Genomic DNA, 12,913 nt, shown 5'->3' with positions numbered 1-12,913 from the left:
TAAATTCTTAGTATGAATGACTTGCTGTGGTGGTTTGACCAGGAAGAAGTGGGAATTCTGGGAAGCTGTGGTCAAACCAATGAATGTTCTGAGTTTGAGACTGGCACCTGGTGTAGCCAGTGGGGTTTGGACACACCTCCGAGAATACACAGGGGTTAAAAAGGGGGGCTCTGGCCCTGGGAGGTTCTCTTGGGTCAGATCACCCTCCCCTGTCCAGCCGCTGCTGCTGGGCGGGGGAGGGGCAGCCACGTGGTAGGCCCTGGGCCTGGACAGAGATGGGAGGTGAGGAGGCCCTCGAGGATGGAAGGGTGGAAGATCCCAGGGAGTCAGCCCTCGGGCAGCCATCCCCCCCCCCAGGAGGGAGAGAGAGAGCCGGCGACACCGAATGTGATAGCAGCCGGCCCAGGAGGAGAAGTGGGGGAAGAGTGCCTGGCCGGAGCGGCAGCGTGTGGGAGTGCCGCAGCTCCGGGACAGAGACTGAAAGTTTTAACCCCTTTCTTTCATGATTGGGGCCTTGCAAAAATGCTAATCCTCCTCGAAGCTGAATAAGAAGGGAGATAAGAGATGAGATGAGACAAGGACCTGGCCCGAAGAACGTGGAGATGATTGAATGGGGAGAGATGATTTGGAGTGGCCTTTTGGCTGGACTTTTCTTGTGGCCATGGACTCAGTTGTTCCTGTGACACAGAGACTGCACTTAGGGGGAAGCAGTGGCTCAGAACCAGGAGGGTTCATCGTGAGGACCCCCCGGCCCCAGGGGGTTGGAAAAATATGGGGGGGACAGATGTCCCAAAGCAGAGACTGTGCCTTTTTGGAGTGAGACAAGGCATCCTTGAAAGACAACCCTAAAAGCAGCTCTGGCCATGCACGGTGGTGAGAGCACTGGGCATGGAAGGAAGATGTCACAAGCGGCAAAAGGACTTTTTTTCCGGGCGGTGCCGAAGTGACAGGGAAGCACACGAGGTTTCAGTGTGTTTCCAGGGGAAGCCTATGGAACAAGAAGGACTCCTTTCCTCTTCATGAACTGAAGTTTGAGTATACTAAAGTGTGGTGCCAAGGCTGGGCAGTTGGGTGTTTTGGGAGAATGTATCGGATTGGAAAAGTCAGGTAGTGGGGAGGAGGAAAGTGTTTTTTTTGTAAGGTTTTCAATTTTTTTCTTTTCCTTATAGTTTTTCCCTATTTTCCTGTAGTTTAGGTAATAAAGTGTTCTTTATGTTTAAGCTAAAGCCTGTTTTGCTTATTCCTGGTCACATCTCACAGCAGACACCAGGGTGAGGGCATTTTCATGGGGGGTACTGGCTCTGTGCCAGGCTCAAACCATGACACTTGCACAAAGAAGAAATATGTTCATCTTCTGCAGAGAAGAAGGTCTTGGTGAAAGATACAAGTCCAACGCAAGTTAGAACTCCAGAGAGTATCCGGAAATCTCCTGGAAATTGGAACATGGTGCTTCGAGGTTCAATGAAGAATACTTCAACCCTTCTAACCTTATTTATTGTCTTGTCCAAATTAAAAGTATTTCCTGTAAAAGATTTTCACATATTCCATTCATATAATTGTGAGTTATTTAAAAGAAAAAAATACTAATTCTGACAGGGAAGGACTGCTGCAATCAGAATTTGTTTGACAGAATCAATGTTCTACCTAAGCTTTACAAGTGATTTGACTGTGGAAATGAATGTTGAAGTCTCCTGTATTGATTTGACATAAAATTGAAAACAGGTTTTCCATTGTAGCCTTTATGAATGACAGATGCAGCAGGAATAATGATTCTCTCTGCTTCCTCTTCTGAACAAGCAAACTTTGGTAATGGTTAGCGGGCCACTAAGATACAGGACCTCCTGAACTCAGTAACAAAAAAAAATTGGTTTTTTGATGATTAAATAAGTGTGCTTGAAGTGTAAGGCCCATAATGTCCAATTAAATGGACCTGCTAATATTTCTCTTTGAAGATTAATTCCTCCATTAAAGGTTTTCTATGTAAGACACCAATAAAGCTGCAGCACATAAGCAAAAAAAAAAAGGGAAAAATTTAAAAAAAAAGGAAGAAGGAAAAAGAAGGGGAAGGGGAAAGCCCCATCTACTAATAACACTGATGACAAAAGACTCAATTCTGGTATAGTAGCACACAAAAAGTATCCATTCATTTTTTTGTATTGCTTCTGATCCATTATATATTTATAAGTCCTGAGCCAGATGGTAGGAAATTTTGGCAGCTGTCAGATGCTTGTTTTCCTATGCAACACAATGAATTTGTTGTCCAAGTAGTGAAAAAAGCGTGATATTTTTCCAACCTTACCTTCTTTATTTATACAGCAAGCAAACAATCAACTAGGAAATAAATCTTGGAACATAATCTCGAGGAATTTTAACTAATATTAGTGAGCAATAGGGCTTAGTTTCCATAGATACACAAACAAAAAAAAAAAAAAAAAGCTTTGCATTTAGCTTCTTGAAGGTAAGTTCTGATACAAGAATATTTACTACCAAAAAGTAACAATGTTCAAATCAATTAATCTTTATTCAAGGTAAAATTAAGCAGAGAGGAGGAGTGCTTATGCACACATAAGTGATAGGAGCACTACATATTTGTCATGATTTTTCAAAGACACCAAAGTTAACGCCACTCTAAGATGTAGCATTTATAAGCATATTGTATAGGTTTATTGGGAACGATTTTATAAAAACACCATAATAGAGTCTATGATTTAGAAATATTATTTTTAGAAGTGTTTCATTGTGTATCAAACTACACAACAATGTTTGCATTTAAAATCAGAAAAGAACTCCTGGAAACCTTTTTTTTTTTTTAGCATTACTTGACATCACAGAGAAGTGCTACTCCACGCAGTACCCAGTGCTCTGGAGGCTGTCGGGTTTTAAGATCCATAGCAGCAATGTAATTAAGGTCTGTTCGACTGCTCTTTTTGTAGACTGGACATGAATACAGACGTGGATCCTTTGCACCTGAAAAGACAGAAGAGACATAAAGAGCAATTAAACTAAGTTGAAAAAATGGGGCCCTAAGGGATTGACCTTAAGGCAAATGGAAAACTGAATCCAAGTTCAATAGTACTCTGTTTTCTATTTGCTATTGCCAGTTGAAGGACATACATGGTTTGAAATCTTTGGGTTTAACATGAGCACCTAGGAACTGATGAGAACCAATATATGTGAATGGACACTAGAGTAATTAGTGCTCTTATTGGTTCAATCTGCCCACCAAACATTACTTCTTATCAATGTATTATGCCAAAATAAAATTTCCCTACTTTTGACTTGGTAACTTACAAACTTAGTTTGAAACATATTTCATATTTGAGAGTACCAGTCATCAACTACTTCACTGCAGAATTAGAACAGTAGTCAAGTCATTCTCAGTACTTCAGTATTCATTATTTAGTATCTTGGCCGCTGATCATGTCTTTTATAAAACATTAGCTATGCAAAATAGCAGGTTAGCAAGATTTGCTTTTAGGGATGGAATGCTTTTCAACAAAGTTTTCCAATTTTATGTTCTTCAGTGGATTATTCTGTTCTGTTTTATATCCCTATTCAACAGCATGTCCTATTCTATATGCAAAAACTCATTACATTAAGACAAATTACATATTTTCCCAGCACTGTCCTTAAGCCTCATAAGTTTTCTTTTCATTCCTTTACAGCCTCAAAGACAAAACATCTCCCACAACCTCACTCCACCTCTTGTTTGCTTCCATGAGCTCAAAATCAGACTTGTCTGGGAAGAAAAGTTTTTATAAATATACACATTATATATGTGTGTGTACATATGTATTTATATATATATATAAACATATTCTCTATAAACACAATATAAACCTGTATATGTATATATGTATATGCATGTGTGTGTATATAATCCATGAGTATCTTGTATGTTGTATATACACACATACATATATTTTATATATATACAAAAATTACATTCAGTTTTGGTACAAGTGAAAGATTATTTAGATTTTTGTTATGGAGGCTACACAGATCATGTATAAGAAAAATGGCATTTTAGGTCTGGGACACATATTGTCAATATGTACATACCGCTTACCTGTTATAAAGTTCTTAACACCATTAAGACCACATGTAGAGACCTATCTAAATCTTAGGAAAAGTGCCTACTATCAATTATGAAGCTAGCCTGAAACATATTTTCAATGGAAGTCTAGGAAGTTTTCCACCTTGGAAGAGATTTGCTATGTGTACAATGATTAGTAACAGCCTCATGAAATCCCTGCAAGCCCAAAAGATTCCAATGCAGTTAAATAAAATGTTACCTTGAATCCAATGGAAATAACATCCTTTACAATACTGTTACTTACTGTTATTCTCTGCATATATCCTTATAACTGGCATCAGCTCGAAAAGCACCTTGGGCTTAGATTCTGTCAGTCTCATGTTTCTTCTGTCCCAACCAGCTCCTTCTAAATACAGCCCATACACGTAGACACCTTCTGAAGGAGGGCTTGTGATATCATCCTTCATCCATTTAGTGACTTCATTGCACAGCACTACACTGTCAAGAGCCCATCCTTTGTTAGCTCTCGTTATTTCCTGCCCAAACCAGACAAAAGTTAGGTGGTTATATTTTCACATGACCTCAGAACCCTTTTTCCCAGCAGTTATTAGAAATAAATTTTTATAGTCTAACATATCGTCTTCAGTCCAAAAAAAAACCCCACCAATCCTTTACAATATCCATGTTCACAGAAGTCTGACTTTTCTCTAAGGGAATGATGGCATCACACTGCAAGAAAGCTTTCAGTACTTTCGCCACTATATTTGATTTTAATTTCTTTCTATTATATAAAGTATCTAAAAACCATACCAAGTAACACAACCACTGAATGCTAATGGTAGCCAGCTCTTGTGAACACAAAAATTTCACATATTTGATGAGATGGAAAACATTACCTGCATGTGATAAGTGAAACATATTTTCTGGGGTTACCTTCCTTTTTCTGCACCTCTACTCTTCAGTAACTGTATTCTTAATGAGTAAAAACCCACTCAGCCATAAAGCTATGTAAAGAGACTGCAAAAAAACCTGTTAGTTGATGCACTGGACAACACTCAACTCTCAGTTGCCCAGTTCTTTACTATGCCACGCAAATAAGTTGTGGCAAACCCAAGTTTTATCCTGGTCTTCCAATGGCTTCAAAAATCTTTCTTTGAAATAACTGGAATGAATGCTTGCCCTGTACTGCAGTTATATGGATGATGTAAAAGAACTCAAGATTTATAGCTCAGTGATCATTGTGGATCTTTCTCACATCAAATCCCAGAAACTCACTTTGGTATTTACTTGGCCTATTAGGTTGTTACATATCCACAGTTCCTTTTTACAGAACCAGAAATTTCTGTAGTTTCCAACTGTTTTGGGTCCTGCTAGCAAACCTTTTCCATGAGCTTGGATGCAAAAGACAGTCCCAGTTTAGGACTGTTCACACAAAAGAAATATTTTGTTACATAATTCCAAGGCTATATGCCTGAAATTTTAGATCACACTACCCAGACCTCAGAGTAGGAGGGAATATTTTTCCTACATCAAAAATCTTCATTCTCTTCTCCAAAAGTTTGGGCTTTTATTGTCCTATTGTATTTTCACCTGAGTATTCTTTTTTAATTTTTCACATTCTAGATGCTTACTGTCTCCAGTATGTCCCTTTATGCTGATCAACGCAGGCATTTATTGTTTCCTTTTAAAGTAAAAAAGTTGCTGAGCAGCCAACATACATATATTAGCAAACACATCAAATCATACTTCTATGCATTAATAAAGGAAAGTCTTTCCCACTTCCTGGAGAAAGACTTAATCAGCTCCTGAACAGCAGCAGTGAAACGTAAGACTAATTCTGAATAGCTTTCCAGCCCAGTCTCCAGTCAGGTAAGTACTAAACACAGAACAAAAGAGTGGTGGGAAAGGCAAATTCATGGGCTCAATGGCCATTATCAGAGATATTGCAAAGGAAACATGAGACTTAATATTTTTCTAGTCTACCTTAATAATGTTGTGAGGTAGCCTCTACTTATTTGGGCCTTGGTCAATACCGGACACATAATTTAACACATTAGTGGTTGTTATACTAACCAAGTATGTGTGAAGGGAGAGCAGTTCACTCAGGAGATGTTACACAGTCACACATCTTTCCATGTGTATAAACTCATCCTTCATCAGACAATACATTTTATTTTTAAAAGTGTGTGAAAAAATAAGCAGAATAAGACTTCAAACACAATTTACCTGTCTCACTGCAGTTAAAAATCCTTGAGGATTAAAAAACCCTGTCATCCAGAAACAGTTGGGTCGACTTTCAAAAATCCACTTGCAAAACTGGTGGTTTCTTTCTAGAAGCTCAGTAAACCAGAAACCAAGTGTACTGGAAGGCCAAGATGCCTAAAAACAGTAAACATGTTTTAAAATAGCATACTGCTGTCAAGAAAAGCTACATCCTCCCATGGTAATAAACATTATATTATTAGCAAAGCATATGTGAAGATCATCTATCATATCTTAACTTTAACCTGATGTTTAAACTTTGCATCCCACTGAAACCTGAAGGAAATTCTTTCTCTGTTTAAATTCATGTCTACTATTCCATTTACATGTTTAATGCTCTCTGTGGAATTGTCCATTTTATGACATTTTTGCAAGGTTAAACAGCTGTATAAGCTAAAAAGAAAAATTGCATACATGTCTTTATAATTCCAAGGTCAATATATCAAGACAACATGATTTCTGTAAGACTGTTCTGCATTTTTATTCTTCTGTATAAAACCTAAGGAAAGCTGAACTTGGACTATGGGGAGATATAGCTTTGTTGTGAAGCATCTGTTTACATCTAGGTTTTCTACCATGAAAACACTTTGTCACTACAAACAAAACAAGCAAACAAAAAAAAAAATACCCACACTTTTTTCTTTAAAAAAAAAAAAAATTATTTCCATCAGTTGCTGTTAACAGGTCTAATTATCCCTGAAAACAATTTCTCTTCTATGGGGAGAGGCTGAGAGCTGGGATTGTCTAGCTTGGAGAAGAGAAAGCTTAAAGGAGGCTTAAATATAAAAAAAAAATATATAAATTTATATCTCTTATATATAAATTTATATCTTAAATATAAAAAAAATATATATATAAATTAAATATCTCATGTGGAGGAGAGAAGATGGAGCCTGATCCTTTTCAGCAATTGGAGAGAAGGCAACGGGAACAAGACGAAATGTCAGAAATTCTGTTCAACTTAAGGAGTTTTCTATTTGTTTGGCTGGTGGTTGATTCATTGGTTGGTTTTTACTGTGAAGGTGATCAAAGAGTGGAATGGGTTGCACCTCTCTGATTCTGGAGGCTCCTGGGAAACCTGATTTAACTGAGCCTGCTTTAGAAAGTGTGATTAAACTACACTGTCTCCACAGGTCCTTTCCAGCATCTACTATTCTGTAATTATGTGGCAATTGCTCCAAGTCAAAGTGCACTGATTTTGACCAAGATGAACAGGCCACCTCTATTTAACCCAGAAAAGGATGTCCAATAATTATATATGTCCAATGAATAACACCATCTTAGTCATTAATGTGGGTGCTAATTTTAAAAATCCATCATCACATTTTAAATTTCTCTCCTCTCTCTGGGTTTTCATACTGCCAATATGTAAAAATGGCACATAGCTGCATCCTTCACATTCATTTCAATTTTCATAAATGAAAGAAGGTTTGTTTTGAGTATGTTTAATTTAGCACAAAATCTATTCCAGCAGTTGCACAGCTCTGGATAACACTTCTGAAACACAGTTTGAAAAAAATGTTTACTCTAAGTCTGGCAGTTTTATCTAGTCTTCAGAAATAGCTTTTTTATTTCTTTCCAGAACAAGTGATATACACCTACCTTTTTCCAGCTAGCAGGAATCCTTCCATCATACATGCAGTCTAAAGCATCCCTCAGATTTTCACTCATAACTATTGTCCCATCAATGGCAAGTTTTAGATCAGTCAGAGTGCTTCTCACTAAAGAAATAACTCTCTGCATTTGTTCAATCTCCTGTCGCAAAAATATGTGCATAGGTTGAAAAGGTCCCATGTTCTTTAGTTTTTCTTTTACCTGGTGGTAGAAAACCAAAAATCCTTCAATAGAAGTGAAAAAAACAAAATTGGATTTATGTCAATGTTAGGCCCCAGTGTAATCTTTGAGACATAACATAATTTATTTATGAGCTTAAATGGTCAGTTTGGCGCCTCTCTTGAATTGTCTGTGAGAGAGAAACACAGGATTTGTTCCAAGAGAAATCTGTGATGTTAAGATCGGCTATGTTTTCAGTCCAAGTCATGATTTAGTCTTTGAGCTAATGCCACTGAAAGAGCTTGTAGGATGTTTACCTCAGTTCAAAGAATTCAGCTTTAGTTCCAACAAGCAGTTCTGAGGTTCTTATTGAAAAAACCAATCAAGAGTATTTGCCCCAGCTACTTTGCTTCAACACAGCAGCAATGCCTGGGAACTACCACGATACCAGGCAGTCTTGTATTCTAACCAAACTCACTGATACATTTTTAATCAAAAGTGTTAAAATAACAAATAAACAGCTGCATGAACATAACTAGAAATTTTACAGTGTCAACAACCTTAGTTATAAGCTAATGATCCTACCTCCCCCATTGTGCAAATGACAACTTAAGCATTAACAGGTTTAATATTTCTGAAAAAGTTCTTACAAAAGCACTTCAGCACACATGTAATGACTTCATTATAAACATTAATAGCTTGGCCAAACTTCTTTAAAATACAAAATATTGCCTGTATGAATTGATTCAAACATGCTTTTAGAAAAGTTTCTGGGGTTTTGGGCTTGTTGGTTTGGTTTTTTTAAATTCGTAAAAGGCAAGATGGAGCAAATGTTTTTGCCAGAATTTCATTAACTCACTTCAAATGGTACATAATCAGCAGGAAGTTTTTCCAGCATATCATCAGCCAGTCTGGCTACAACTGCCTCTCGAGTTTCACCTCCTCCACCAGAGCTATCTTTAGGCTGAATACTGAGGATGGTGTCCAATACATCTCTGGAAACTTTACTTTGGTAGGTGATATCCGCATTGGGGTGCAAACCAAACACCTCTGGTGTGTCATAAGCAGGAAGGCTCTACATAGTAAAATATAAGAAGAGTACAACTGGAGAATTAGAAGCAAATAATTTAAAAATAAATCCCCCCCAAAAAATCCCCAAAAAAAAAAAAAAACCATAAAACTCAACACATAACAAAACCAAATAAAAAACAGGAAAAAAAACCAACAGGAAGAAAAAAACCTTGATTACTGTTAAGTAACAAGCTAGATTTCTTCAAATAGTCTTATGCCAAATAACTTGCTGCGGTCTACTGGTCATGCCCCAGTCCAAATCACACCAAACAAATTGTGTTTTAACAACGATGTGCTATTTTAATAAAAAAATTTTTACTCTCATATATCTAGACCTTTCATTTCAAAGAGGTTGTACCCAATGTCTGGACTCCATTCTTTGCTCTCTTGAATAACTTTGTGCCTTTAGGTACATCCCACAAGCAAAACACATGAAAAAGAAAATGTATATTACTGTCATGAAGATAACAATAATTAGCTGTCATTAATAGATGTGCAAACTACTAGAAATCAGTTTAAAAATCTGTGAATGAAAGACAAAATACAGGTACTCAGAAAAAAGACAAAAATTATAGGGAATTAGGAACTTATGAGAAACAAGTGATTAGCTTTCATTTACCAACCTGTATGTACTGAAGGTATTGATCCACCATAGTACATTTGGGTATGCCGTATCCTTTGTAGAAGCTGAATTCCTGACTGAATGTGTTTTCACTGAACCAAATCTTTACAAATGTGTTCATGAGTCTTTTGTCAAAGTCATCTGTCACACGACCACCATACTGGATCTCACCTATCATGTAACAAACAGTACTCCAAGAGATCCCCTAAAACCAAGCAGAAAGCACTGACTTCAGCCAATCCCCTTCTTATTTACTTAGATCTGCCTTAGAAAAAACAGCTGATGTACCATGTCTGTCCCACTTGAAAGAAAGTTACTTTCCAACTATTCTTTTTCATTCTTTTCTTGCATTCCCAGAACACCTGCAAGGATTTCTCAAAATAGAATTTACCAACAAATTCAAGAGCATCTTGAAGATAGCAAGAAGCTTACATATATATTTGAATTCTCCTTTCACTTAAAATGCCAAATGCAACTTGCTCTGCCACAGACCTCTCTTTATGACGACTGACTATAAGACAGTGACAAACATAGGAGACATTCTTGTATAATCATTTAAAACAACTTTTGATTTCTTCGTGCTGCAAAGTTAGGTGGGGGGGCAAAGCTTATTTTTACTCAAAATAGATTTAAACAAAAGAGTATTTGAAATATCCCTTTTTAACTAATTGACTTAATTAGAATTGAAAAGAAGGTCTATACTGCTAAGGTTTATATTTCTGAGATGGATGGAAAAGTGTTTTTTTTTTAATGTTGAGGTTAATACAGAAATTAAACATGCACTGGATTACAAGTCTAAGTCTGCTGCTGCAGAGACAGATATACTTGAAATATTGAATATTTGTGGTAAAACAATAAGTTAAAATCAGTCCTGTCATTCAGTTATTAGGAAGCATTTACATACATTCCAATACTAGAAAGATCCATCATCTTAATCCACCTTTCTCACAAAATCATTAATTACCTTCTTGGTATCCATGCGATTCAAGTGGTTTTGAACAAACTGCACTGTAGCATTGAAATCAGCTTGATTAAACTCATAGGGAATATTCCAACCCAGAGAGCCAAACTTGCGTCTTTCCTGAACGGTGGAGTGCAGAAAAGCTACAGCATACAACAGTGGTTTCCATTGCACCATTTTACTGGCATCTAATAAATCCTGGCTGACACCTATTGATTGCAAATGGGCTTTATGAGAATCACTGTAATTGTCTTTTTCAAAATTACTTAAAACCAGGGCTAAAATATCCCTCTAGAGGTATTCACTTGCCTCTCTGCCTTTCCCAAGGGTAAATTATTGTCCCACAAAGTGTTCTGTGCTGGAGACAGTTTAAAGCATGTTATTATATTGTTCAAATTAAAAGAGTAAACTTCAGGGGTAAAAAAACCACAATTTACTAATAGTTGAATTCACATCAAGTTGCTTTCTGCACAGAATCCTTTATGTAGCGTAAACAGCAATTGATAGCCAACCATATCATTTTTCTGCCAAAAGACAGAATATTAAAAATTCAAACACTTTGAACTGACATACTAGAAGCCAACCTGAGAAAAGAAAAGGCATTCCCTGTTTTGTTATCCAATTAATTCTGACAAAAGAATGTCAGCAAATCATCTTCTTAATTTTCAAAACAAAAACTAAGATGTGCCCTGGTATCATTGTGAACAGTTCCTCATATTAGTTTACATTTACTACCAGTTTAACATGACTACACAATAGTATCACAGTCCAAAATTTAATTTTAAATCATTACCCTTCTAGCACTCACCACTGTATGTTCTCTTTAGTCCAGCTCTGAGCCCTTGTGGTGGTTCATTGGTAAACTTAATCGACATTTGAAGAAGGGTGATGGGGAATTGTTTGTGAATGTCAGTTGTCATCCACAGTCTAAAGCTTTCATGAACAGTCTCTGTCTCTATTACAGTGTCCATTAACTCATCCAGAAAGTCAAGCCCAAGGTGGCAGTTTTGCAGAAGTGCCCAACCTCCCTAGTTTCAAACAACAAAATTTTAAATGTTATCAAAGTTGTTCAAAAACTGAAATCACTCCTTGAAGGGAGCTAAGCTGTGGGCTGTTTCTTCTGAAGATGGTGTTATCTTATTTGGTTTTTTCACCTGAACAAGTGGTTTCTACTTGTCTCATCTGGTCTTTTCAAATAGTTTCTACCCTTTCTATTTCAATACATTTAAAACATAACTTGTCATGACTACAGTGCTGATAGAAAATGATAAATTTTGACTTACATAAGGGAGCTCAGGAGTAGCTCCATAGAGCAACCTGCTAAACCTTGTTCCTCACAAGTGTCCCAGACTTGGAAAATAACCAAATAAGCATACATAACTAATCTACTACTATCAATCAATAGATGCCAAACATTCTTATATTAATTACCTTAGTTCTTTTATAGGCATCTCATATACCTCTTCACTAAGAGGGCTTGTGAGACAGTGAGGGAATGTAACTGCATTTCTCTTAACTAAACAAAAGGTGCTCCTTTCCCCTGTTTTTAAATGGGTTTCTTCTCATTTGATTGGTCAATTAGTTCCTTATGTGAAGTTGTCAAACAAGAATCTGAAGCAGAACTAAAACAGGTTATAAAAAGAAGCTCATAGCACAGGAGAGTGAGATCAGTATTTTTACATCAGCAGGCATAGCAGTAGTATCACCTGATGCACAAAGCATGCCAAATTGGAACATCTCAAGTTTCTTAGACAAATAGTTTTGTTCTTTAATTCCTCTTCCTGCAAAATGCCTGTGCTACCAGACTGTCCCTCACAAGTCCAAATTCAGACTACAGTAATATGAAATAACTTGCTATACTACCTTGTTTTTCTCAAGTTTATGTAACTATCAATAGCATATTTGGAATTAATTTTCTTCATTTAACAAAATACATCCATATTACTCAAAATAAAAAATTGAAAATGTAATCTGAAATGCCTACAGAAGAATATTTACTGGTAATATACTCAAAAAAACCCAAAAAAATCCATTCAGCTATGTCCATCAGTCTGCAATCAACTATAAAACTCCATTTTATATGAAAAGCACTCCATTTTCAATGAAAATTATCTGCACAGTATCAAGAAGCTTGTTATAGCAAATCGAAAAAGTGTGAAAATACAGTTCTCTTGCTTAGGACTCTCAT

General features: G+C 36.7%; 1 protein-coding gene across 1 annotated transcript in view; it reads right to left on the bottom strand.

The window, feature by feature from the left end:
- Positions 1–1,823: 1,823 nt before the first annotated feature.
- The window catches only part of DNAH5 (dynein axonemal heavy chain 5), a 116,447-nt gene continuing 105,357 nt past the window's right edge, over positions 1,824–12,913 (bottom strand). Inside the window, exons 72-79 of the mRNA XM_064705499.1 lie at positions 11,534–11,753; positions 10,729–10,934; positions 9,766–9,969; positions 8,931–9,146; positions 7,901–8,113; positions 6,263–6,415; positions 4,341–4,572; positions 1,824–2,967 (exon numbers count right to left, since the gene is read on the bottom strand). Coding sequence (XP_064561569.1) covers positions 2,816–2,967; positions 4,341–4,572; positions 6,263–6,415; positions 7,901–8,113; positions 8,931–9,146; positions 9,766–9,969; positions 10,729–10,934; positions 11,534–11,753 — 1,596 coding nt within the window. The 3' untranslated portion in view covers positions 1,824–2,815. The remainder of the gene's footprint in view (positions 2,968–4,340; positions 4,573–6,262; positions 6,416–7,900; positions 8,114–8,930; positions 9,147–9,765; positions 9,970–10,728; positions 10,935–11,533; positions 11,754–12,913) is intronic.

Source organism: Zonotrichia leucophrys, chromosome 2, assembly GCF_028769735.1.
Source record: "Zonotrichia leucophrys gambelii isolate GWCS_2022_RI chromosome 2, RI_Zleu_2.0, whole genome shotgun sequence".
Lineage (NCBI taxonomy): Eukaryota > Metazoa > Chordata > Aves > Passeriformes > Passerellidae > Zonotrichia > Zonotrichia leucophrys.
The sequence above is the reverse complement of the archived record's forward strand: the minus strand, read 5'-3'. Positions and strand labels throughout refer to the sequence as shown.